The sequence below is a fragment of the Melospiza georgiana genome, chromosome 3, assembly GCF_028018845.1.
Source record: "Melospiza georgiana isolate bMelGeo1 chromosome 3, bMelGeo1.pri, whole genome shotgun sequence".
Classification (NCBI taxonomy): Eukaryota; Metazoa; Chordata; class Aves; order Passeriformes; family Passerellidae; genus Melospiza; species Melospiza georgiana.
The window spans coordinates 16191185-16216242 of NC_080432.1; the positions used below are offsets into that span (position 1 = coordinate 16191185).

General features: G+C 48.2%; 3 protein-coding genes across 3 annotated transcripts in view; 1 reads left to right on the forward strand and 2 right to left on the reverse strand.

Annotated features, from left to right (window-relative positions):
• Window positions 1-20965, forward strand: part of RALGAPA2 (Ral GTPase activating protein catalytic subunit alpha 2) — a 94136-nt gene extending 73171 nt beyond the window's left edge. Inside the window, exons 39-41 of the mRNA XM_058019506.1 lie at window positions 9869-9990; window positions 17030-17068; window positions 19237-20965. Coding sequence (XP_057875489.1) covers window positions 9869-9990; window positions 17030-17034 — 127 coding nt within the window. The 3' untranslated portion in view covers window positions 17035-17068; window positions 19237-20965. The remainder of the gene's footprint in view (window positions 1-9868; window positions 9991-17029; window positions 17069-19236) is intronic.
• On the reverse strand, window positions 15801-21235 carry LOC131080855 (uncharacterized). Its single transcript, XM_058019456.1, has 6 exons — window positions 21212-21235; window positions 20514-20630; window positions 19982-20131; window positions 19702-19904; window positions 18672-18784; window positions 15801-18325 (listed from the first exon to the last, which is right to left on the reverse strand). The coding sequence occupies exons 1-6, from the start codon at window positions 21233-21235 to the stop codon at window positions 18174-18176; spliced, it is 759 nt and encodes a 252-aa protein (XP_057875439.1). The 3' UTR covers window positions 15801-18173.
• Window positions 21236-22866: 1631 nt separating this feature from the next.
• CFAP61 (cilia and flagella associated protein 61) overlaps window positions 22867-25058 on the reverse strand; it is an 89323-nt gene continuing 87131 nt past the window's right edge. The window contains exon 27 of the mRNA XM_058021788.1: window positions 22867-24347. Coding sequence (XP_057877771.1) covers window positions 24265-24347 — 83 coding nt within the window. The 3' untranslated portion in view covers window positions 22867-24264. The remainder of the gene's footprint in view (window positions 24348-25058) is intronic.

Genomic DNA, 25058 nt, shown 5'->3' on the forward strand with positions numbered 1-25058 from the left:
CACTGTTCTGGGGTTTGGCACTTCCTTTCCCCTTCCCCTGTGTGTTAATACCTGTATCCAATATGTACCTGTATACCACAGTCTGGTTGCTGGTCTCATTCTCACTCCTTTTCAGAGCTGGTGTGAACATGGCCAGTCCTGGGTGCTGAAGCAGGCTGGCAGCTCAGGTGTGCAGCCAGCCAAGCACACTGGCTGCCCTCTCTCCACTTCCACCATCATTTCTCTTGTGCTTGGATTTAGAACTTGGTTGTTTAATAGTGTATAGCACTGCTCACTCAGGAACTTATCCTGTAATTAACTGTAATGCTAAGACTTCATGGCCATCCTGAATTACTAGAAACTTATAGGAAAATTTTTTCAGAAACTACAGAACATTTAGAGGAAGTTAACAGCAGTGAAAGCAATGCACTGAGTTGCCTTTTTGTGAAGGAGTCACTTATATTTTCAACTTTGCTCCCTCTCCACTCTCATAAGTTTAAACATCCCACCTCATAAGTTTAAAAAAAGCAGATTTTATAATTATGCACCAGAATTTTAATTACTCCTCTGGGAAAATGGGGAGCCATCACAGCATACACACTGGCTGAGCTGTGCTGTAGGAGTGGAATCCAGTTTCCCTACTGGGAGATCACTTTCAGGGGAAAAAAAAAGTTATTTTAAATGCTGACTTAATCATCTGCTTTTGGGGATGCTGTTTGGCCGAGGCAGCCGGCAGTGAGTGCGTGCTGCTCTACCTGTTGTGGGCTGTCTGTTGGAAGGGTATATTCATTTAATGGATTTTAAGCAACATTATTCAAAGATCAACAGAAGGCATTCTGTGTTATATGAATAAAAGATTTCCCCGTGCTCCTTGTTAACCCTGCAATGACAGTCAGTGTCATTGAAGTGCAGCCACCTGGCAGGGTGCTCTGGCCTCAGCTGCTGCAGGGCCTGGCTGGAGGCAGCACCAGGTGTTGCTGTGCAGTGCCAGCCACTGGTCAGCGTGCCCAGGGTGGCCAGAGGGACCTGCTGGGGGCACAGGTACAGCAGGGAAAGGGACACTAAAAATGGAGCCCTGACTGAGCCCTTGGTCAGCCCTGGGAGGTGTTTGTCTGTGCCACCCACAGCCCCATCCCCAGGGCAGCCCATGCTCAGAGCCTGCTTTGGAATATCCACAAATGCATCAGGTGATAATTTGCATATTCCATCCTCCTTATATTGGTTTTAGTTTAAAGTTGGGAAATCGCTGCTGTTCCTTGCTTGGCTTTCTCTTATTTGTTCTTCCTACATTGAGCAATTTCCCAGCTTGTATCACCACAGCAATAAGTCTGTTTTGTGTTAAGTGTCTTGCAAATGGTGTCACTCATAATAGATGTGACCAGCCACTGGTCAGGGTGGCCAGAGGAACCCTCTGTGGGACACAGGTACAGCAGGGAAAGGGACACTAAAAATGGAGCCCTCGCTGAGCCCTTGTTCAGCCCTGGGAGGTGTTTCTGTGCCACCCACAGCCCCGTGCTCAGGGCAGCCCACGCTCATTCCCTGCTTTGGAATGTCCACAAATGTCTCAGGTGATAATTTTAAACCTTCATCCTCCTTACAGTGGTTTTAGTTTAAAATTGGGAAATCCCTGCTGTTTCTTGCTTGGCTTTCTCTGATTTGTTCTTCCTTCCTGCCCTCTAACATCGAGCAATTTCCCAGCTTGTCTCACCACAGCCACAAGTCTGTTTCGTGTTAAGCATCTTGCAAATGGTGTCACTCATAATGGATGTGATAATAAGCCCCAGTTACTTGTCCCTGATTGTAATAAATGTAATATATAGACCTATAATAGACCTGAAACTGAGCCATTTAGTGCTAGACCCAGAAATAATGAAAAGGTCTGTAATAAACTAGAAGGGGCAAAATTACTTTGTGTAATTGTATTTTGTTCTGCTTGTAGCTGCCAGATCATCGTACCCTTATCAAACTGACAGGGTTTGGTAACATTTAGTAGGTGATAAAATATATTTATAAATTGAAAAGACTTGTTCCTTAATGAGTGAGCTTTGACAGTCAATCAGTTATATCCAAGGCACAGAGGTGCCTCTTTCTGAGATGTCGTTCCACAGGCTGTGATTTAGTTAAAACTAAATTAATTGAGCTTCTTTTAGCAACAAATTCATTTGGCATGTGCATTGATATTCCATATAATTCCAGGAATCCCTCTATCAGTGTGCTGCTCAGCAGCAGCTCAGTGAGGCTGGTCTCCTGAGCACACAAAGCCACCTTAGTGTCACTGCAGTTGTTCCATGGGGTGGGAATCACACCCCATGAATGGCAGCGCAGATAATTTTGTTCTAGACTGAATGTAAACAATTTTGTGGCATATTCTCATTTAGAAAGAGTCTGGCATTATCTCCCCTTCCCCTGTCTCTGGCAATTTAGGTTCAAAGCTGGGAATTCCAGAGGCTGGCACCTTCAGGTTCTGAATGGTTTGGAGTATGGCATTATCTCAGGAGATTCCCAACTGTGCTTTCACCTGAGTACTGCTGTGATGGAGCTTGACCTGTTCCTTGTCTCCAGGTGCACTATGGAGCAGATCTCATGAGGCAGGTGAACTCTTCTGGACAAGAATATCCTTGTGTTTAGGGAGAGGAGTGGCAACAAATGTAGGAATGTTAAATATATATGGCTGTTAAATTGGAGACACTGCAAGTCTGTGTGTTTGTGTATGTGCAATGACCATAGCATAACAGCACCAGTGCAAAAACCTTTATAACCCTCTGTTTTGGGTTTCTTTTAAATTATATAATTTTTAAAATAATTATATAAAATAATTATTATAAAATTTTAAGATATAAGTGAACACCAACAGCATTTTTTCATCAACGGATATAATTCATAAAATAAACTCACAAACCTTGTGGGCAAGTCTGTGCCTTTCCTACATGTCTGGGTATAGGACAGGAAGGTGTAGCTGGCCCAGCATCCCCTGCCAGCAGCTCCTCTTCATTTATAGTGGGAGAATCTCATTGCCCAGCTGTCCTGGCTGCACCACCTTGGGTTCTGGAGTTTGTCTGGATCCCTGTGAGCTCCACCTGGATTTCACAGTGGAGCCAGTGTGCATCCTGGCTGAATGGCTTGCTGTGGTCCTAGCATGGCTTCTTGCTCTCCCCAGTGCCCTCAGGAGAGAGGAGCTCAGCATCACTGCTCTGGGGCATTAGGAAGGTGGTTTTCAATTGGACCTGGGCAACTCCTGTCCCTTTATCTCTCAGAATTGAGGAGGGAACCGTATGGCTATTTCCAGAGAAAGTATATTTGGGGGAGAGATTTGCCCCACTAATTTGCTGATGAAAACCTTGTGCCAGGTGTCACAATACAGACCTCTTTCATAAGCAGTCTCTTGGTGGTTAGATCTTGGTGTGCCCTGCAGAATGAGTTACCAGTGAGGGCTCCTGCAGCTCTGAACTGCTAACAGGCCTTTATGTCATCATTGTAATTGAAATATTTTCATCCAAGCCATGTTAGTACAGTGGTAAGCACGGAATGCAGTGGCCGACTGGACCTTGGATGGGCAGAGGGCTGGTTGCACCATATAAAATGTAGACTGCCATGTTTTAGGCACAGTTGTGTGTGATTTGTCACCTCTGTAGCACATGAGGAACATGCTTAATGGGAACAAGGTTAATAAAGGGAATGAGGTGCCGGCCCAGCTTTTTTTTCAACAGAGCAGGTACAAGCACAGCTCTAGCTGGGAGGAGAGCATGGCAAGGACTCTGGTAGAATTACAGAGCTTTGGGTAGGGATGAGCTCTGGTGCTGTCACAGTACAGAGTGGTATGGGAGCAGGGGGTGACCCGGTGTCCCTTTGCTCCTGCTGCAGGGCAGTTGATCTGTCGTGGTACGTGTGTCTGCTCCCGAGGGCTCCCTGCCTGCAGGAGTGCTTGGAAATTAAGATAAAAGCTTCTTTTCTGCCTTATTCATAATAAATGCAAGGTTCTCCCCTGAAGCACTTGGCATGACTAATGTGCCACATATTCTTGCTATCCCAGAGCAGCAGGCGAGTGCTTCTGCCAGACAGGTGCTCACAGCACACCTTGGGCCCCGCGCTGCCCAGCAGCATCAGGAGCCAGGCGCCAGCATGGAGCTCCCCACAGGCAAGCATGTGCTGGAGCCTTTAGCCTCAGGGCACCTTCAGTATGGCTTTGCTGTTACACTGCTTGATTTCCTCAGAGATGCTCTGAAACCATGTGAAACGTGTTCCTGTTGTTGTTTTGCTGCAGTTTCCCCCTTAAAGCAATTACTGGCGACCGTCTGCGTGGGAGCCGCCATTTCACACTGTGCAGGCTGGGAAATGCTCCCTGTGACTCGGAGCACTCACAGGTTCCCTGAGACCTGAGGCCCACCCCCATCAGTCAGCACCAAGGTTCTTTGGTGATCTTTGTGATGGACCCAGGTCCCACTGTGGGGTGGAAGGTGACAGAGCTATGGGCATCATGCTGAGGCGCTGGGAAAACAAACGTTCCACAAATGAGGAATCCATTTGCAGGCCTCTCTGTGCCTGTGGGTCTCAGGGACAGTCATGTCTCTTCCACACCAGGGTGTTCTGGGCTCCAGCCATCCCCCCCAGCACAGAGGGCTGCCTGTCAGCGTGATTGGTGGCACAGCAGCAGAAAATTGTGCTGCAGAGAGGATGAGCTCTTGGTTTTGGCAGCAGAGAATCATCTGCCCGTTTTGGATAAGAAGGAGGAACAGCAGCCCTGGCACCGGCCGGCCCTGCTCCGCCAAGGGAGCCCTGGCTCCCCTGACTGCAGTGGGGACAGATGGCCGTGATGGGGGCTGGCCATGGGGACAGGGGCCCACAGACCCCCTCGGTCACACAGCCTCTGCTCTCGTGCATCTCGTGTGTTACATGGACCAATTCAAGGCAGGCATCGCTGGAAAGTTTCCATCTCAGATGCTTTGGTTTATAAAAAGCACACAAGTCTGTGGTGGCTGACAGGTACAGTTTGATTGCACCTGTTTAGTGAGGGATATACGTTACTAAAATTCCCCCAAAAGTTCTCGGTGAAATTCGTGCGGCAGTGGTGGTCACTAGACCGTAAACGATGGCGAGCCCAATCAAGCAGATTGAGTTTCACACCAAGACTGCCTAATACCACATTTTAAAAGCACAGTAACTCCATCCTCTTCAGAGCTGGGGAGGACAATTAGGTGCAGAAAGGTCATCAGCCAACAGATCTCTGCTAACCTGTTTCATGGTCCTGGCTTTGGTAAGTCCCAAACATTTATGTTCTTGTTTTTTTCAAACCGCTGTCGCAGTGTCAGGAGCAAACCCTTTTTGTGAACCATGATACAATCAGGAGGAAACTGAAATAGATATTTCTTGCATTTAACAGTAAATTCAAAGATTTTCTGCAGGTCTCTAATTGGATAAAGAAGGAATTGGCATTGTTGATGTATATCCAGCCTTGATGTCCGATGGGCTGGAAAGAGCTGTCTCCCTCTATACTTTGAGCTTCTCCACTGGCCTGATGCCCCAAAAGCCCTTCTCTGGGTGGGCTGCACGTCGCAGATGGGAGTTGCAGCAGGTCCATGCCAGCAGGCCGCATTAGGGTCCCTCTGGAGCCGCAGGAACAGGCGTTGCAGCTCCCGTAGACCCTGGCGGTGTCCTGGGTGCCAGTCATGGCACTGGTGCCCTGTGGTGTTGGCACAACCTGTAGGCATGGAGAGCAGCCAGGCATTTCTCCCCAGCCTGGGCACAAACCCACTAACAGTCCTGTCTTTTACTTGCCCGCTGTCTCAGCAGAGTGCACTGTTCCTTCCATGTATTGGTGACAGTATATAAATGCTGCCAAAATGTTTTTATTTTCAAACAGTAGCATGGGGCAGGATGGGCTGGCCATTACCATCAGCAGGAGTGGGGCCCTGAGAGCTTTGCTTGAGGTCAGCATGGAGTTCAGGTTAATAAGCAAAAGTTCTGTATTTTCAGGATCTGCTTGAGTTTCTCAACATGGCAGTTTGGTATGGTTTAGTGTTGTGTTTGTGTGTAGGGAGGGAAACAGTGGGAAGATCCTGGCCCTGGGATGGCTCAGGTCACCTGCAGAACCCAGATTTTGAGGACTTTGAAGGGTTTTCAAGGTCATTATGTTTTAAACTGTATGTCTGAAATTGGCTCTGTGTTGTAGAGGTTAAACCTGGAAGTGATGCTGGTGGTGGCTGGTATCTGCCCCTCCAGTGAATTTTCAAAAGCTTCTGCCTTTTGTGTCTTCGTTTGCATCCTCCATCTGGAAGGATGTCCTGTGTGTTTCACTTTGCAGGTCATCCTGCTGCTACAATAAGATGTTGTGGTTTTTTGCAAATAGTTGATGTTTACATTTTAATATGTTGGGGTTTTTTTCAAACAGCCTTCAATGTGTGGTTGAAATGTTAAAATAATTGGTATGCTGATAAAACACTACTAGAAGCTCATAATATTCAAATAATGAGATTTGATTGCTGTATTCAAATAGGACCTAAATTGCTGCTCTCCCACAGTTTTATATGTCAATATATATCAATAATTCACACCTTGTCATGGCTCTCAATGCCATTATTTCATATGAAATGAAAAAAAAAACAAACCTGTTTGTGTCTATCTAAAACATTTTGCTCTGGAGTTTTGCCTTGGCAGAAGCAAAATGTAAAATAATGAAGCCATGGAGGGGTGGGTCAAATTGCCGTACATATTAAAAGAGGAGCTTTTGATCAGCTTCTTTGAGGGTCTGGTATAACTCCATTTATCTGCAGATCTCAGGGGACGCCCCGAGCCCCCAGATAATGGGGGACTTAGTTAATCAGGGCAGCCAGCTGTCCAGCTTTCCACCGGGGTAGGGTTCAAGCTCACAGCCCATCCTGCGCATCCAGGCCTGCTGCAGCCGTGGATTTGTGTGTTCCCTGCAGCGCTCCAGCCCCAGGCTGCTCTAGGAAAGCCAGGCAGGCACTTGGGGCTCCCTCCCAGCTCTGCTTTGAGCTGAGGGGTTGCTGATCAAACCAGTATTTGTGTGGCACTTGATCTAAATCCTGCTTGGTGTTGAGGGCACCTTGGTGACAGAGCTTGCAGGAGAGCTGTGACACAAAGGTCAGGTTAAAGAGGTTCAGAGTGAGGTTCGAATGTTTGTAACTCAGTTAGATAGTTAGATAGTTCGTGGTTGGCTCTTGGGCTGAAGGCACATCATGTTTCTATAGGGCAGCCCTGACAGAAGTATTGCTCCAAAGATTTTCGGGATAGACTCATTCCTACAGGGCAATAAATAGGAAACCTTGTGATGCTTTTTTACAGAATGGAGGTGGGTTTTTTTTACAGCTTGTTCATGATACCTCCACATTCAAATTCCTAAATTTCAGTAAAATTTCAGTTGACTTCTTCTTTTTTTAATGAATCCCAAATGTGCATGTATACTGAGGCAGAGATAGCAGGGAGTTTAATTTCACTTTGCTGCAGTCACTTAACTCCCTTCTGATTAAGCTGTGAGCACAAACAAGCAGGGGCATCCCGCTCGCTGCCCGTATGCCAGGAGCCCAGGAGGGCACAGGGGGAGTGCCAAGCCAAGGTGGGTGGGTGGAAATGGGGTGCCAGGAGAGGCCTCGCTGCACTCGGGGTGTCTGCACCCACTCTTCTGCCTTTTCAGCCTTCAGGAGAAGGTGCTGAGCTGGGCTCTTCCTTGCGTGCCTCCAAAGCGCTGGTGGATCTGCAGGGCTCTCCCCACCTTGGAGTGTCCTTCCTCAGCTGCCTCTCCCGTAGCTGCTCAGCTGTTTGTCCAGGCGGCTTTTCCCAGTCCTTTGTGTGGGATACGAGCAGCATCCTCCAGCTCATCAATAGGATTTTACCAGGTGCAGGGCAAACCTGGGCAGCGTTTCCGTGCAGCGTTTATCTGAAGCAGGCAGCAATGCGAGCTGTGCCGAGCCGTTCTGTACCCAGCAGGGCATTATCAGGCAGAGCCGTTTCCTGGTTGGGAGCATCCCCGGCTGGGGCCGAGCGATGAATCGAGCGCGCTGCCGGCCGGCCGCAGGCTCAGGTGGCCGCTGTCCCCCGGTGTCGCCGAGCCCTTTCAGCGATTTGTCACGGCCGGCTCCGCTCCCGTTGCGGCAGCACGTGCCAGCTCCGTGTCACGGGGGCCGCTGCCAGACGGGCCCGACACCCCCGGACAGCGCCCGCCCGGCCGCAGCCGCGGCTCCGCACGGCCCTGGCAACAGCCCAGCGCCGAGGAATCAGCATCTCCATAATGAGGAGTGAATGGCATCCATCAGTCCCTTTAGAATTGGGCCCAGGCGTGTGCCTCCTCTCCGAGGAAGTTTGGCAGCCTATTCATTAACAAGAGTCATCAGGAGTTCAGCCCATAAAGGGGAGGCAGCCCCGCACGCTGCGGGCTGGCGCTGTCAGGAATGCCTTCTCTCCCCGGCTTCGGGCAAGGCAGGAAAACTGAGCAAATAACGCTGTCAGCAGGTGCAAACGCTGAAATGCTGGCTATTGATTTTCTTTCTTTAGGCTTCCACGGGAAGTTTATAAGAAGATTTATCACATATCAATCGTCCTCTGCGAGCGTTAAATGCAAAAGTCGTCCTTTCTTTCTCTTCCCTTTGTTGCCACCACGCCTGCAGGAACTCGCCGTGCAATGAGAAAGTGCTTTGCTTATTCCCTTCGAGGTCGACACTAGACCACTGTCTCCTGGTTTTAAGCACTGCTTTTCTCTGATTTTTTTTTTAATAGTGTTTCAGAGTGGTTTTGTTAATGTACTGCAAGTCACAAATGGCACTTCAATATTAATTAGTAATGCTTTTCAATTCTAAATACCCTCACCTGCATTCTGTTGTCACTGGTGTTATTCTCCTGCTCCTAATTTCTAAATTCAGCTTGGCCTTTGCTCCCACCGAACAGCCTTGCGGAGCTCGAGTGCATTTCCCCATAACAGAAACACAATGAGGCGCTGAAAACTTTTGTTTTCACTGAGGAAACGGAGAATGAGATGTCATCCTGGCTCCTGCGAGCCCTAATTCATAAAGTCATACATGAGGCTCTCCAGCCCATTGTAGGTTTGTCCCAGGCGTTATCCTGTTATTGGAAGTGTATGATTCACCTTCTGAGCAGACAGAAGCTGCACACAAAAGGGGAAGATTTGCTTTCTCCGCTGTGAAAGGCTGCCGCAAGCAGGGGTCCTATTAAGACAGCTGGAAAGTTGCTTCAGCTTGTTACGCTTGTAAGTTTTATTGGTGACTGGTTTTTGATTACACATTTGAATGCTGTGTGTTCCAGGTTGCCGAGTTTTAATTAAAAGGCAATAGTCTCGATGTTAGCTCGCTTTGTTGTCTGCATTATTCAGGCCATAATGCATGCAAGTTGTGGGCTGGGTTTGTCCACTGTGCATCATTTATTTGGGATACATAAGGTTGCACCTTCTAGCACCTGCCCTAAATACAACCGTCACGCTTTTGGAATTGGTTTATTGTGCTTAATTTCTTCCAAGAAGTCCAGTGATCAAATGAATGTGGAGGGAGGGGGGTGTTATCCCTCTGTCCTGTAGCATTTTTTCTCCAATCTAGTTACTTTTCTGGTCATTGGAACAGGAATATTGAGTGCCAGGATCTTCCCATAGTGCCACAGCCTGTCTGTGATGGAGGGTTTTGATCTGGGGCTTTTCTCCTGTACTCAGCAGCTCCCAGTCAGGAAGCTCAAGAGATATTATCCTGAATTTCCAGCCATGAATGTATCCCCTGCTTGTTGCTCCCATTCAGAACCACTGGGCAGTTCTGGTCTGGCTCCCTGCCCATTCCAGCCTGGTCAGTGTGGATGTGGGGCTGGGCCTGGGATGCTCAGGGATGCCATGGGACAGCCTTGAGCTCTGCACACACCTTTCCTTAACGGGGCATTGCAGCTACGAGGAGAGAGCTCTGTACCTCGAGGCCATCATCCAGAACCATAAAGAAGTGATGACGTTTGAGGATTTCGCCGCTCAGGTCTTCTCTCCCTCTCCCAGCTACTCCCTCGGTGGAACTGGTGAGTTCTGTGCATTATTATTCTTCTCTCTAGCCCAAAGAAGCACTTGAGCAGCAGATGTACACCTGTTTTTTGTAGATAAATGCTTGCAAATTTAAGACGACTATTCTTCCCCTGAATCAACTAATGAATATCAAAAGGAATAATGACATTCATTTTAATTTGTTTTGCATCAGAGCTATTCACACTGCTCCTTTCTTCAGCTATCCTGTTAACCTCCAACTCCAGCAAGGTTAATGAACTTTCTCACAGTGATGGGCTCGGGCTCATTCAGGACTCCAGGTTCTTGCTGAGCTGGGAATATGTTGTTCAAAAGTGAGGCCTGAATCGGGGCTCACTTATCAGAAATAGTTCCTCGCAGGGGAAGCTGCTGTTAATGCTAAATGGAGATTATGCTGCTGAGCTACCAGGGTCAGGGATTAATGCACAAGAAGCGCAGGATCGGTGCTGTTGGGGAATCGCGGCGGCACACGGGATGCAGGCACGGAGTGCGCTGCGGGCTGCCCTGCAGCGCCTGGCCTGGAGCCTCTGCAGCAGGGTTTGTGATGGGGTGTGGGTGTGAGGGGCTGTGTGGTGTCTCTGTGTGTGTGTGTGTGTGTGTGTGTGCATGCACATCAGTGCTCATCAGTCATCTGCCTGCTGAGAGGTGACAGCAGTGTGCCCAACTCGGGGAATTTACTCCTTGTGTGCCTTGTGGAGGGTTAGGTTAGTGTGCAGTCACTGTTGCTGTCCGGCTGGTTTGATTAAGTTTAACTGAACCTCTCCTGAAAGGGAGCTTTGGCTCTGAAATGCACATTTCTAGTGCCTTCATAATGTGTTTTTTTCCAACATCCAGCATGTATGTGGTCACCATGTGCTGGACTTTCTAACAAAGATTCCTTAATCTGTCGTTGACACTGCTAGGGTGACACTGGCACTTTCTCCTCATTCCCTGCTTCTCTTTTGGATTGCTGAATAGATTATTTCCAACCTGTATAAACGTTGCAGGACATCTGCTCTATTTCTCTTTAGCCTGACTTGTTAGCAGATATCTTCCATCTAAACTGAAACACTGAAGGAAGAAATTAAATTTGCTCACATAAATCACTTAGGAATAAAACCAGCCGTGCAGCATTGTCTGGCGTTGCTGGCTCCAATCCTGGGGTGCTTGGAGCTTTGTGAGGAGATAAGAGGCCTGTGCTGGCCGGGCAGTGGTGGCCAGGAGCAGCAGGCAGAAGGCTTTGGAGATAAGCACTGGCAGGAGGGGGGAGGAAGCCGGGGCCATTTACATAATCGCACCTCCTCGTCCTGGAGAGGCGTCAGGGAACACGGGATGGATCTATTGATCTCTGCTGAACTGGAATACTAAACAACGCTAGAAAAGCTTATAACTTAAAGCTTTGATTAATGTTTCCTACATTAAAACGTAGAACAGCTGTGCATTAAATTCTTTTATACACCCTGCCAAAAGTCTGAGACAAAAAAATCGCCCATTTCAATAGGAGTGCGGCACGTGCCCAGGGCTGGTTGTTAGCACTTGAATCGTTTATCTGTCGACGTATCAGCAAATAGAAATGTAGATATAGTGATTTGTTTTTGCTCTGTGCATAGCTGTGATTCATTTTCATGTTGTTCTTAGCACATGGTGTTGTGTCACATGTGGTTTGACAGGGCAGACCCCTCCCCAGCCCCACTTTCTGAAGGATAAGCTGTGTGTGCCAAACACATTTAAACTGTTTCCCAGTAGCTCAGGATTTCAGAACACTGTTAAATCAGGAGTACCCGGGTATGATTTCATTATTTTAATTGCTTTTAAGTGCAAAGCCTCCCCCAGTCAGGTCCCAATTTTCAGACTTGTGAACCTCAGAATTAATTTCCTGCTCATGAACTGGAGGCTGGCCATCACTTCTGGTGTCAGAATCTCTGCTTCAGAGAGTCTCCTCACATTACCTGCTGATTCTCCTGCATATTTAGTCAGTGATGAGCAGGGGCAGTGTCAGCTGTGGCCATGGGGATGTGTTTTCCATCAGATGCCCCTCAGCAGTCAGCAGGGAGGCTGGATGCAGTCCCAGCAGCTCCACTGTTCCCCAGGCGGGCCTGCTCCAGGCATAGATCCACCTGTCCTGCACCTGCAGGAATCACCTGTCTGCCACTTAGGAATGCAGGGGGCATTTTTCTATTCTGAAACAGAAAAAAGGAGTCAGGGAGCAGTTAATAAAAAGAAGCACTTTTCCCTGAAGGAGTGGTCAGGCACTGACACAGGCTGCCCAGGGAGGCACTGGGTTCCCATATCTGGAAGTATCAGGAGATGTCAGGAGATGATCTTGGGGTGATGATGGTGGTGCTGGGTTGGCCACTGGACTTGTTGATCTCTTCCAGCCTTGATGATTCTGTGGGATGCATGGAGCTGGCACAGGTGGCAGTACAAGCCAGCTGGTACCGCTGACTCTGCTGAGCACGAACTGCTCAGGTAAATTTAAGATTAATTCTCATCTGACCTGATTCTTGTAATGCCCCTCAGTGCTGCAAATGCATGTGTGCAGCAGAGAGGGTCAGGGAGCAAGGGTGCTGCTTATCCCAGTGCAGTGTTCTCAGCAGTTACCCCAGCACAGGGAGAAATCAAACTCAGCTCTCAGTGACACACTGGGGTCTCGCTAACTATGAGATAATTCTTGGAACTGGATGTTTTTGTGTTTTCTGATGCTGCCCCTGGGGATGCATCCCCAGACTCATGTGGGATGTGGTTTTCCTGCCCTGGCTTAGTCTCCCTGTCACCAGTCTTGCAGGTGCTGCATTTTCTGCAGGAAAATTGTCTAGTTGATGTCCTTTGCTGTTTTGTGGAGCAGAGCCTTATACTCCCTGTGTGGATTACAGATAGCCCTGATACCTTCAGCGTTGGAAGTGGAGCCTCATAGGCAGAATGGCCATCCCCAAACTCATGCAGGGGATGTGCAGATTAGGAACAAAAGCTGGGAATACGGCCCTTTGTTGTTAAACTGGTGCATTACATGCTGTATTTTAATTAGGCAGGGTTTGAGAGGCAGCCCAGGAAATCCTCCATAATCCAACACTATTGAATTATTCTCATTCTTTCCCTCTGCAGATTTCTCTCCTTTTAGTGGACAGGCTTTAAGCTGCTGCTCTCGCTCTCTCAGCCAAAACCAGAAATAATTATTCAACAAAATACTTGTGTGTTCTTTAAAAAAATTGGTGAAGCTGAAGTGGGCAGAGCAGCAGCACCTCGACTTCATCTGCCTCAGCGGCTCCTTGGGGCTTTGGTGTGCTTTAGTGTAAGATCAGCAGCCAGAAGCAGGGTGTGAACCTTCGGAAGTGTATTCCAGGAGAACTCTGCAGTCACAGAGGATCCTGTGCGAGGGGTTTGTGTGGCCAGGGCCGGTCCCTGCGTTCCAGGGAACCCCCTAGCGGAGCGCTGCCGCCGCCGGCGCCTCAGGGGTTAATGGGAACGGGCACACTTGACTGCTGAGAGGACTGATCTAATCACTGCCATATCCAAGTGCATCTGTTCACCATGAGGTCATTCTTGTGCATGCTAATGACTTGGAAAATAAAGCACAATGCTCAGCGTTATCAGGGAGGATATAGTGTAAATCTTGGCTTTTTTAGTTGCTAATGGCTAGTGTGGAACGGGCAGAGAAAGCATCTTGGATTCTCCAGCTTAATGTTTTTAAAGAATCCTTTTCAGTAGATCATCGGAAGAGCTGTGCTGGAAAACTTGGACATGTGGTATCTGTTGATAAATGGATTCTTAAATGAATATTATGGCATTGCCCAAGCGCAACACTTGAGTCGAGGAACTATTGAGGTTTTCAGCATTCCCTGGTTTTAAAGCCCCGGGAGCTGTGCCTGCTGATTTACATAAAACCGAGATTTTGCAGCCTTTTTGTTGCAAAGGTGACACATGCTTTCCTTTTGTCTCTGGACTTTTGCATGCATAAAGTTCTTGTAGAAAATATTTGAATGTACAGCAAACAAGATCTGGCTTATTTTAAACCACTTTTTGTTCAGTGCTGAGCTTTATCTTTCCTACTTTAAAGCAAAAGGATTATTTGAATTGGACATGCAGATTTAAAATAGATTTTTGACAGAAACAAAACCAAACCCAGAGAGTAATTCTTGTTTTAAACAGGACTGATGCTTTTAGTAACAGTAATTTAGCTAAGGATTCATTTTGCTTTAATTTGGTTTTTCTGGGTTTTTTTTTACTACTTTGGGGTTTTTGTTATTTTGTCTTTTTCCTTGAAGCTCTGTAAGTGTTTTGTCAGATCTGTGTCCATGTCCTGTGTGTGTATATATATATATACATATACACACACACACATATATATAGATATGTAGGATTTTTGCCTGTTTTCCTGGGAATTTTAAAAACATACACATCTGAAACTGAGTAGCTGTGCCATGGTATCAGAGCACGTGCAGTGTGTGCCAGGGGTTGGGTTTAACCCGTGTGTCAGCCTTGCCTGAAACGGAACAATTTGTTTCAAATATATGGGATTTAGGAAATTCCTGACTGTCCTGGTTACTGGCAGAACAGGGAATTGCTGCTAGCATGGAGCATGGCTGAGGTGGGACACTGTGCAGCGTTGGTGCCACCATGGTGGTGCAGGTTGTCCAGGCAGTGAACAAAGAGGAAAAGCTGAGGGGAGTGGAGCAGAGGAGCCAGGACAGTTATCACAAGAGGCAGGACTCAAGGGCTTTCTCTTGTTCCTCCTTTCCTGTGAGGACTATTCAGGATGAGGCACAGAGACCTCTCCATCTGTTCAGTCCAGGTAGTTCCTCATCCTCAGCAGACTGGAGCCTGCCACAGCCGGGCTGCCCTTGGGAAGTTCCTGCAGTGCACCGGCAGAGGTGGGAGCTGCTCCCTGCCTGTGTGCTCTTGCTTATCAGTGCTCTCCCATCATTTCCCTGCCTTAGTGTCCCCGTGAGGGTCAGGCATGTTCTGGCATTAAGCAGGGCAGGGTCACAGGTGCCACAAAGTGTTGGGGCAGCAGCTCTGCCCCCTCCAGCTCCCAGGCTGATTGATGCAGGGTATGCCCAGGAGCCCAGATCCTGCAGAGCCCCAAGGAAGTGGCTGCCTGCCCGGTGTGCTGGGGCTGTCCCTTGTGCCCCCACTGAGGGTGGACAGTCTGAACTTGTCCCCCAAGGCTGGGCAGGTGCTGGGACTGCTTCCCCCTCCAGCCTGATGCTCCCCTCGGGATCTCCAACAGTGCAGGAGGGTGTGAGAGCCACATCAGGGTTCTCAGCCTGGCCCCCTGCCTTTCCCATGTAATTAATTGGCTCGCAGGGTGCTCCCCCAGCTAGGCTCTCCAGGAGAGGAGGTGCTGAGGGAGGGTTTATCCCAGCAATCAGGGCTGGGATGGGCAGAAATATGAGCTTGATGGGCCATCTCTTCTGCCCAGTGACAGCTCCAGCTGCTCGAGCTGACAGCTCGCAGAAGGCTCCAGGCAATGTGGCCCCTTTGCATTTTCCCTCTGCACTGAGGGGCTGGCAGAGACCTGCAGCAGAGGCAGAGCAGAAATGGGGCAGAGCTGTCCTGCAGGGCTTGGGCTGCCCCACCTGTGACACCCACATAGCCCCCAGCACTTGGGGTCCCCCTGCCTGAGGCTGAGCCTTGCAAAACTAATCAGCAGCTGCTCCAACTTGAGAGTCATTAAACTTCAGTGTGTACATTTCAGGCTTATTTCCGAGGTGCTCAAACCCTGGAGGCCCACAGTGGTGCCAGGCACTCCCACCTGAGCTGGGAGCTGTGGGTGCTCTTTTAAGGCCCATTCTGCCCCAGTTATTAACTTGTAGTGTCAGATTCTCTTTACTGTGTCACTTACAGCTTTCCAGGGCACGGGAGGAAGTGTGTGGCTTTAACCCAGTTTCAATTATCCATGGGTTTTTCCACACAGGCTCAGGATGCTGCTTACAGTGTGCTTGAAGCCTGTCTTTGGGAGTTGGAAGCAGGAATACTGTGCAGAGTTATGACAACGATTCTCTCTGGAATTTTATTACCTTTGCGTTTACTAGGAAGGAAAACAAAGATTTCCACAGACCTGTCCTGGCTGAAAGGTTGATAGGGGATTGGAACAGTTCACAGCCCATGTGAAAACTTCATGGTTCTTCTCAAGTACCAATCTTCAGCATTCTTACAGGTTATGCTCTTACCCACCCTTGCTTTCAGGGGTGTTCAGCTGCTTCATGAGCAATGGCTAAAATGCCATTCCTAGAGCACATGCCCTGGGGAAGGAACCAGGTTTATTTTATGGACTGGATTTAAGATGCAATACACCATCTCTCTCTGGCTTCCTGCAGGGTTGCATTTAAAGTGCCATCATCTATATTTTAATTCTGTTTTTAATCCCTCCTGCAAGAAATGAATTTTAAAAGCTTAATGCTCTCTAAGCAGCCTCACCTGTGAGAGGCCCTCCACTGTGTGTGCGTGTGTGTCTTAGTGCAGGTGTGTGACTGCTCATGGACAGGTTTTCTGCATTCAAGGACTTCTCTTCTGACACCAGGATGGCTACACTGCTCAATTCCTGGAGTTTTAACCTGGCTATAGTGTCGCAGATATCTAGGTCTCCATGAAGCCTCAAATTTTAGTCCGTTTTAAATGGTGTGACCAGCAACAATGCTGGATGTGGAGCTGAGGCATGAAGGAGCTGCACGCCACCATCCCACAGCAGCACGTTTGACAGAAGCACAATGAATATTCATTCCAATTTTTGCCAACATTCCCTCCTTGGTTATTTCATTCTCAGACCCCAGAAGAAAGTGCATGGGTGTGTGTTTCTGCAGATCCCTGAGGGGAGCTCCCCTTCCTGCCTTTAATGGGGTGTGCTGTGTCAGGTTGATGCAACCACAGCAGTCACGGGGTGCTGGTCGTGCACTGACACGGTTTTGTTCCCTCATTTTGGTCCTGCACTGACATGTTTTTATTCTCTCCCTTTGGTCCTGCACTGACATGGTTTTATTCTCTCCCTTTGGTCCTACACTGACATGGTTTTGTTCCCCCATTCTGGTCCTGCACTGATGTGGTTTTGTTCTCTCCCTTTAGATTAGCGTGTTAATGCTCTCGGTACAGTAACATCCACAGGTAAGAGCGACGCTTCCCGCAGGCCCCTCTGCTGTGGTTCATCAAGAACACTCTCCTTGCCCTCCTCCTCCCTTGCTGCCTCTGCTCCATGCTCAGCTCTATCTCCTGTGCTCCATGCTCAGCTCACACCTCCTCTGCTCAGCCTCCCATGCTCTGTGTTCATCTCGTACCTCCCAAACTCCGCGTGCAGTTCTGCCTCCTGCGCTCCACACGTGGTTCTGCCTCTAGAGTGCAGTTCTGCCTCCTACAAACACCACAGTAATGCCTCCTGTACATTAATGCCCACAATATGTGTACAGTAATGCCATCTCATGATCTGTGAACAGTACAAACTCTCTATGTGCCAGGTAATGCCTCCCATGATCCACACAGGGTAATACGTCCCACGATATGTGCCTGGTAATTATTTTTTACTTCTAAGCTGCTTCAGCTTGTCCATTTGGAGAAAACTATTATTTTGACCATCTGCCATTCTGCCTCACTGCAGGAATGTCAAGCACAACACCTCCCTCGAAGCCCTTCCCTCCCCCACGCTTTTCTCCCCAGCCAATAGCACCACAGGTTTTGTTTTAATCCAAAGTTGACAGCTCTCCATTTTTCACAGAAAATGCCTTTACAGGCTAAGTCACACTTTCCACCTTTTTAAAATGTGCCATTTCCCCTCAGTCAGTTTTCTCAAAGAACCAATCTGGTAAGTAAAGGCTGTCTTTGAGATGCAAACACAGGGCTGCAGGCAGGCTGAGGGGGTTCACACTTCGGGCTGTGCTGCTGCTGTTCCACTCCTGCTTTCAGGCACTCAAGCACCCAGAGCTGCTCAAGCACAAGCACAGGTTACACCTCACCCTGGAAGTGCAGCCCAGAGCCAGGGTGAGTCTTTGTCCTCAGGCAGCAGCTGAGGGCTCATCCTGCTGCCACACTGACCTGTGGCCATGGCCCCACCTGTCCTGCAGGCACAGTGCCCTGCTCACCAGTACGCGAGGGCCAGCTCAGCCAAGGCCCTGCTGCATTTTGGGGCATTTTCTACACGTTTGAGATTTACCTGGGCTAGGAAGGTGAAGGGAGGAATGAAGAGCTGTAGCCTGTCCAGGCACAGCTGAGAATGGAGTCAGTTGCTGCACTGGAAGTGGGTCTGTGCTTCAAACACAGCCATCCCTCGAGGAGATTCAGAAGGGATGCCAAAGGTGCCAGCCTTCAGAGAAGGTTCAGAACATTCCTGTGCTCTCCCTGCCTGGTTCCAAGGCTGTTCCTCCCTCCTACCTGTAATAAAAAACTTGTGTTTACACTTCGGGAGAGAATTGCAACGTGGTTTAAAAAATACTGTTTCCTTAGGGAGCTGATGAAACACTCTCCCTGGGAAATGCCTTGGGACAGGTCGAGCCCTCAGGAGCAGGGCAGGGCGTGTCCCTCACAGAAGCTGCACCTGGATTTGGTCATTAGTGCCTAATTTAATGACCATGTGCTCACCTGTTCCCCCTCAGCCAGCCTGGCCTCCAGGGAATAACCAACAGGTGACTCCGCTCAACAACAAAGCATAACCCCCCATACCCACAGCCCCCCAAGACTCTTTCCCAGTGGTGACCATGAGCACCAGTTACAAGGGTACCTGTTATGTAGTGGAAGAAATTGTGATTCTCTAGAATTTTTCCAAAGGTTAGGGCACCTTCCAGGGAGAATTCTGTGCCAGCCCTCATGCTGGGAATGCTTGTTTCCAGCTCTCTGTAACAGTCCAAACACACAAGAACAGTTTAATGACACACAGCAATAAACAGTTTTGTATCACCCACACAGAACTATTTTATGTTGGAGCTTCAAGTGTGGAGGATAGGAGCTTCCCACCTCCTTCCCATGGGGCTGTTGGGGCCCTGAGAGCCACTGGGGGCTGAGCAGACCAAAAGGGGGTGATGCTGGGGGGCTCAGTGCTCACCTGAACACTCCATGGCTTCTCAGGGCTCCTCACTTCTGGGAGGAGCAAGCTGGCAAAGAGAAATCCCTGCTTTCTCTGGGAAGCACAGTACGGCAGTTCTTCAGCTGCCTACAGCAAATTCCTCCTCTGGAGGTCAAGTTCACCTGAGTGATCCCAGGGGAGGGGCTGAGCTGTGCCACACAGTTATTCTGAGGACACAGCTGGTTTTCCTGACTGGGTTTTCCTTGCCTGCTCTGTTTTCCAGGCTACCTCACCACAAGTGCAAGCGCCGACCTCGCTGACACCGCTGGCATCGAGCTGGTGGAGCTGCCCCTGCTGCCACGTGCCTCCAGGAGCAGGGTCTCTGGGAAGCTCTGCCAGCACCCTCAGCAAGGTGTCCACCCGAGGTGTCCACCTGAGACCCTGGACAACAGAGCTGTGGCTGGAGCAGCCCACAGCACCCGAGCACAGATCAGAACGGTCTGGGTGAATACGTCTTGAAGGGGCTGGGTGAGGGGTTTGCTCTGTGAAATGGCCCTTCTGCAGTCTGGTCAGACATGGCTGGGGACTGGATGTCACCTGTGTCACCATCACCACTGCACTGGCACCAGGTGAGCAAGGGCCCCAAGCCCCTGGGTGCAGGTGCTACAGCCAGAGGTGAACCAGCACTGAAAGTAGTTATTTAATGTACCCTTAGAGCATTGCTTTAGTCATTCCAGGCAGCACTTACCTGTGCATCAGGGAATTTCTTCTAAAAAGAGGCTTTCCTGTGACTGGCCAGGTAGCAGATGTTCCCTGCTGGAGCACAGGTGGATGAGGGAGGAGCACTCCAGTTGGTGCTGTCCCACTGTGGGAGTGCCATGGCCTTTCTGTGCTGTGTGCAATGGCTGTGCACTGGAACTGCTCCCTAGAGAAACAAAAATAAGCAAATCCCTTTTAGAAGAACAAAAGCCACACTCCTGCCATGACCCCTTCCCAGCACAGTGTGAACAAGTGGGTAACCTCCTCACCTTGTCCCAGCAGGCTGTGACCTGTCTCCAGCCAGAGTACAGCACAGCTGAAGGCTTCTGAGGACTCTGTGTGCCCTCCTGGCACCTGCTGTAGTGAGCACAGCTCCTGTTGGCAGTAGCTGATCTGTTTGGGTTTACACATTTCGTAGGCTGATGGGGTGAAAATTGTTATAGTTAAATCCCAGGTATTATAAAGCAGCAGAAATCTGAGATGCAGCAGCCACAGAGCTCTGTCCTGCTGCTGCTTGGTTGCTCCTGGGCACACACACACACACATGCACCCCTCCCAGCAGAATGGGAGCTGCTTTAAGCAAAGGGATTGCATTTTTGGGAAATGTGCCGTTGGGCCCCCATCTGTTTTTGCACTTACACTTGGTGTTACAGCCATCTGTCTGTCTGACCGTCTGAGTGCCAGCACCTGGCCAGAGGCCACCCTGTGCCTGTGGGGCACATTACAGCCATGGCCAGTGATGCCAGTGTGCTCTGTGCCCAAGGGGCAGCAGCTCAGCCTCAGTGCCCGACAGGAACTCACCTGGTGCAGCTGCTGGAAGGAGCCTCTGTCACTGAGGGCTTGGACAATTGGCTTGATTTTCTGCCTCAACCCACAGTTGGGTTTTACTTTCTGTTGATTTTCTGTCAGTGAAGGAACCTAGAAAATAAAACATGTATTTTAATTTATTTTACATTCAGGGCCAGACAGGCAAGGCTGTCTGGCACTTAGTTATCTAATAGCTGGTCTGAAACAATTTCAAAGGCATCCTTCTGAGTAAGGAGCCCTTTCTCCTTAGAGCAATATGTACCTCTAATTCAGGGAAGAATTAAGACATCAATGAAAATCATGTTTTCCTGATGTCAAAAAACTGTTAATTTGTACAAACTCCACTGTGGTTTTGCACCCTGAACTGGATGACAAAGCCACTCTGTTCCCCCTCACAAAGTGAATAAATCTTTGCTCACAATAAAATTCTCCCCAGAGCAATAAAAGGCAGTACCTGTGTGGTGTGTGGCGGCGGTGGGAGCTGCTGGGGCTGGAACTCGACGACACTGGTGGTGCTGCAGGTGCCATGGGTGTGCAGGCTGGCTCACAGGGACAGGGACAGTCCCTGCTGGACGTGGTTCTGTCCCTCTCTGCAGGAACAGCTGCCAGGTGTGCAGCAGGCAGTGGTGCTCCCAGACTGGAGTGCTCTTGAGGAGTTCTCACCATGCTGCGACTGGCACAGGGGCACCCACGCTCATGCCCTGCGGGTCCCACATGGCAGCAGTGCCCTCTGCCACCCTGCAGGGTGGCACCTCCTGCCAGCCCAGCCCTGCCCACAGTGCCAGGCACAGAGAGACTTTTGGGGCCTCCAGAAGCCACTGTCCATAACCTGCTTCCCTGCAATGTCTCACGACCCAACCACCCACGTTAAAAACGATGTTTTTAGTGGTGTACTCTACAGTGACATTCCTTAAGCAAATGCAGGGGGCTGCACTCAGCCATAACAATGTCTGAAAAGACAAAGGAAAGTTCCCTTCCTCTGCTGAAGAGCCACAGCAAAGTCCTCTCCTAAATTGCTTTCAGGTGCTCAAAGCAGAAATGGAGAGTGAATCCAGCTAGCCCCAGATAAAGCTCCCTTTGCAGAATTAACTGCACACACTGACAGGCTGCTGGGAACCCAGCTCCCACCTACCTGTCCCAAGGAGGATCCCAGACCCAGCACCACCACCCTTGGAGCGGAGAGGAGGCTGGGGCTGCTGTGTGCACTCAGGGGCTGTGCTGGCACCCCTCACCAGGGCTGGCACCCTGGCAGCAGGCAGACCAGGGCAGGCTCTGGCTGGAGGGCATGTGGCTCTGCACAGCCTGGCACTGGCACCCGGGGGGGCTGAGGACACTGGGGACACAGGCAGGACACTGCCACAGCCAAGGGGCTGCAGCAGCACTGGCAGAGCCAGCCCAGCATGGGGCAGGAACTTGGGCCCAAGGCACCCCCAGCTCTGCACCGATGGCAGCAGCTGCAAAAATGGCATTAAAAATGAATTAAATTATATATATATATATATATATATATATAAATTAATTAAAAGACTAGTTTATACTTACCATGGAGTCTCAGAATGGATGGTGTTGGAAAGGAACTTAAAGCTCATCTCATTCCACCCTTACCATGGGCAGGGACACTTCCCACTGTCCCAGGTTGCTTCAAGCCCTGTCCAACCTGCCTTGGACACTTCCAGGGATCCAGGGGCAGCCACAGCTTCTCTGTGCAACCTGTGCCAGGGCCTGCCCACCCTCATAGCCAAGAATTTCCTCTCAATATCCCCTCTAGTTATACCTTCCTTCAGCTTTAGAAGGATGCCTAACATTTTTTACAAACATTTGCATAGGTATTATCTTATTCCTACACCTATTAATATGCTCTCTTTAACTATAGAAAATATATTAGGGATCTCATCCTATGTTCTATCTATTGTATGCTACAGTGTTTCAAAATATATATCTAATATTTGATGTTATGCATGTCTATATGTTTCTATTAGCTAGAGTATATATTATAGATATTATATACACACAGATACAATATTACTACATTAAGAAAAATATATGCAATCTGTGATCTATAATCTAGGTATAATACAAGATATATATATATATAATGTGATATGCATTATATATTATACAATGTATTATATAATATATGCACTGGATGCATATATTATATAAAATATATGATGATAATAATAATAATAATAATAATAATAATAATAATAATAATAATAATAATAATAATAATAATAATAATAATAATAATAATAATAATAATGCCACATATTAATATATTCTATAAATATTGAATATAAAGGTAATAAATAATTTTAGGAAAAAAATGGTTATAAGTTACATAAATACAAAATATTACCTTTACATTATACATGTATATCTACATATGCACACATCCCTGGGATATATTTCAGCTATATGAACGTATCATGACAAAAACAATAACATTACTTTGCCAACTGTAATACTGTGTGCAAATACATGCAGTATACTTTTCTTTAAAATGTATATAAGAAAATCATATAAATCATATCAGCAATGTATGGATTCTATATAACATGATATAATGAAGATGTAATATTTAGCACATTTATGATGTGCATCATGGATTATTCAATGCACTACAAAGATAAAATAACATTTATTCAGACCATGACTCTCATGTATGTATAGTGGATGTGCCAGGTGTGCACACCTACACTCTGTCCTGCACAGCACACAAATCCTGGCTGCAGAGCTGACAAAACCTCCTGTCAGACAAGATTGTTTAATTACATCAACATTGGTACTGTATCAGTAATTATGTATAATGCATAGATGATATTATGTACTGTAAAGAATACATTTAATATGCATTGTCTAAGTGGCAATATATAACAGACATATATTAGTATCCATTGTATAATATAATATGCTTTGATATAATACATGTAATAGAATATTACATTTATACATAGTGTAATATATTATTACATGTAATATATTATTACATTACCTACAAATTACCTATTATTATTACCTGTGTTATTACCTACATATTCTGAAGTTTACTTATATAAATCATTTATATTGAATTTACTGCTATAAAAAGAATATATTTTTTACATTTATTTTATCACAGAATCCTAGAATAGTTTGGGTTGGAAGGGCACAATAAAGTCCATCTCATTCCACCCTTACCATGGGCAGGGACACCTTCCACTGTCCCAGGTTCTCCAAGCCCCATCCAGCCTGGCCTTGGACACTTCCAAGGATCCAGCGGCAAATGCAAAATATAATTTATTCTATGTAATAAATTCTGATGTTCTTCTGTGTGTAACTAAACCAAAACCTCCCAACTCAGACACCCTCAACTGTATATCATTTTCCTCACATTTGTCATTGGACTGATAATTCACTATAGGTAATTTCCCTCTAAAAAACTGTAGAAATGAGCCAGTAAAAACACCATGGTCCCATACCCTGGGAAAGCAGAACCTGATTTAACCTGCAGCTGAACCATGCTGCTTTGCTCTGGTTAAATCCTCCCTGTCACTCACCTTTCCCATTCCCTAAGGAAGGCTGAAAGCCTCAGCAGAGCCGTACAGCACAAGAGCCAGGCAGGAACAGGCTGGGCCGTGCATGCCCTCGCCTTCAGAGCTGCGAGGGGGCTTTATTAGAGCTTAAAAACAGCGCATCTTTTTAAAGAGGAACAGGTGGTTTAGCTGGGCCTGGCTGCTGCAAATAATGTCCCAATTACCGTGTCCTAGGAGGGCTCCTGTGCCGGTGTGGGGCTCCTGCTGCTGCCACTGTGCCCATCTTTGTCCAGCTTCAGTCCCTGGCTGCCTGCTGAGGAGAGAACAGCACGGTCACATCAGCACTGGGGGCAGCCCAGCACGTGGATCCAACGGCACAGCTAAGAACCAAGCCTGGCAGTGTCCAGTGTGGACAGCCCCCACTTGGCATGTCCCATCTCAACGATTAATGTTGCCAGAGGCAGACCTTTGTTATGTGGACTGTAAATGACATTTTATTTAAATCATTTATAGCCCCAATGAGGCTTCTTACCTGCACGGAAGGATCTGAGGTGTTTAATGCCATTTGCAAGGATGCACCTGCAAACCCAGATCCTTCATTGAGGGGAGATGCCTGGGTGCTTCAGGGAACTGCTGACCCAGCCTAAAACACTCATCACAACCCAGCACTCCTGACCTGGGAGCAATGGGCAGGAGGTGTGTTGGCACCAGCACACCACAGCACCCTGCAGGCATGGCACACCCCAGAGAAACACCTGTGACTCCATGAGCCATTTCCCAGCTCATCAACAGCAACACCTTTTATAAACAGGCTTGTGTTGCACGAGGAAGAGTGAAATCCAAGGCAAAAGCCAATGTTTGTCCTATTTCCAGGCTTGCCCCAATCCCATGGATACCTCCCAGCTGCCCACCCCAGAAACAGACCAGGAGGTGCTGGGCAGGGCCCCCCAAAACCCTGAGCTATGTTTCCCAGCGAGTGCATCCAGCAAGGCAGCTGACAGATGCCTTACTGCACTGATGGCTA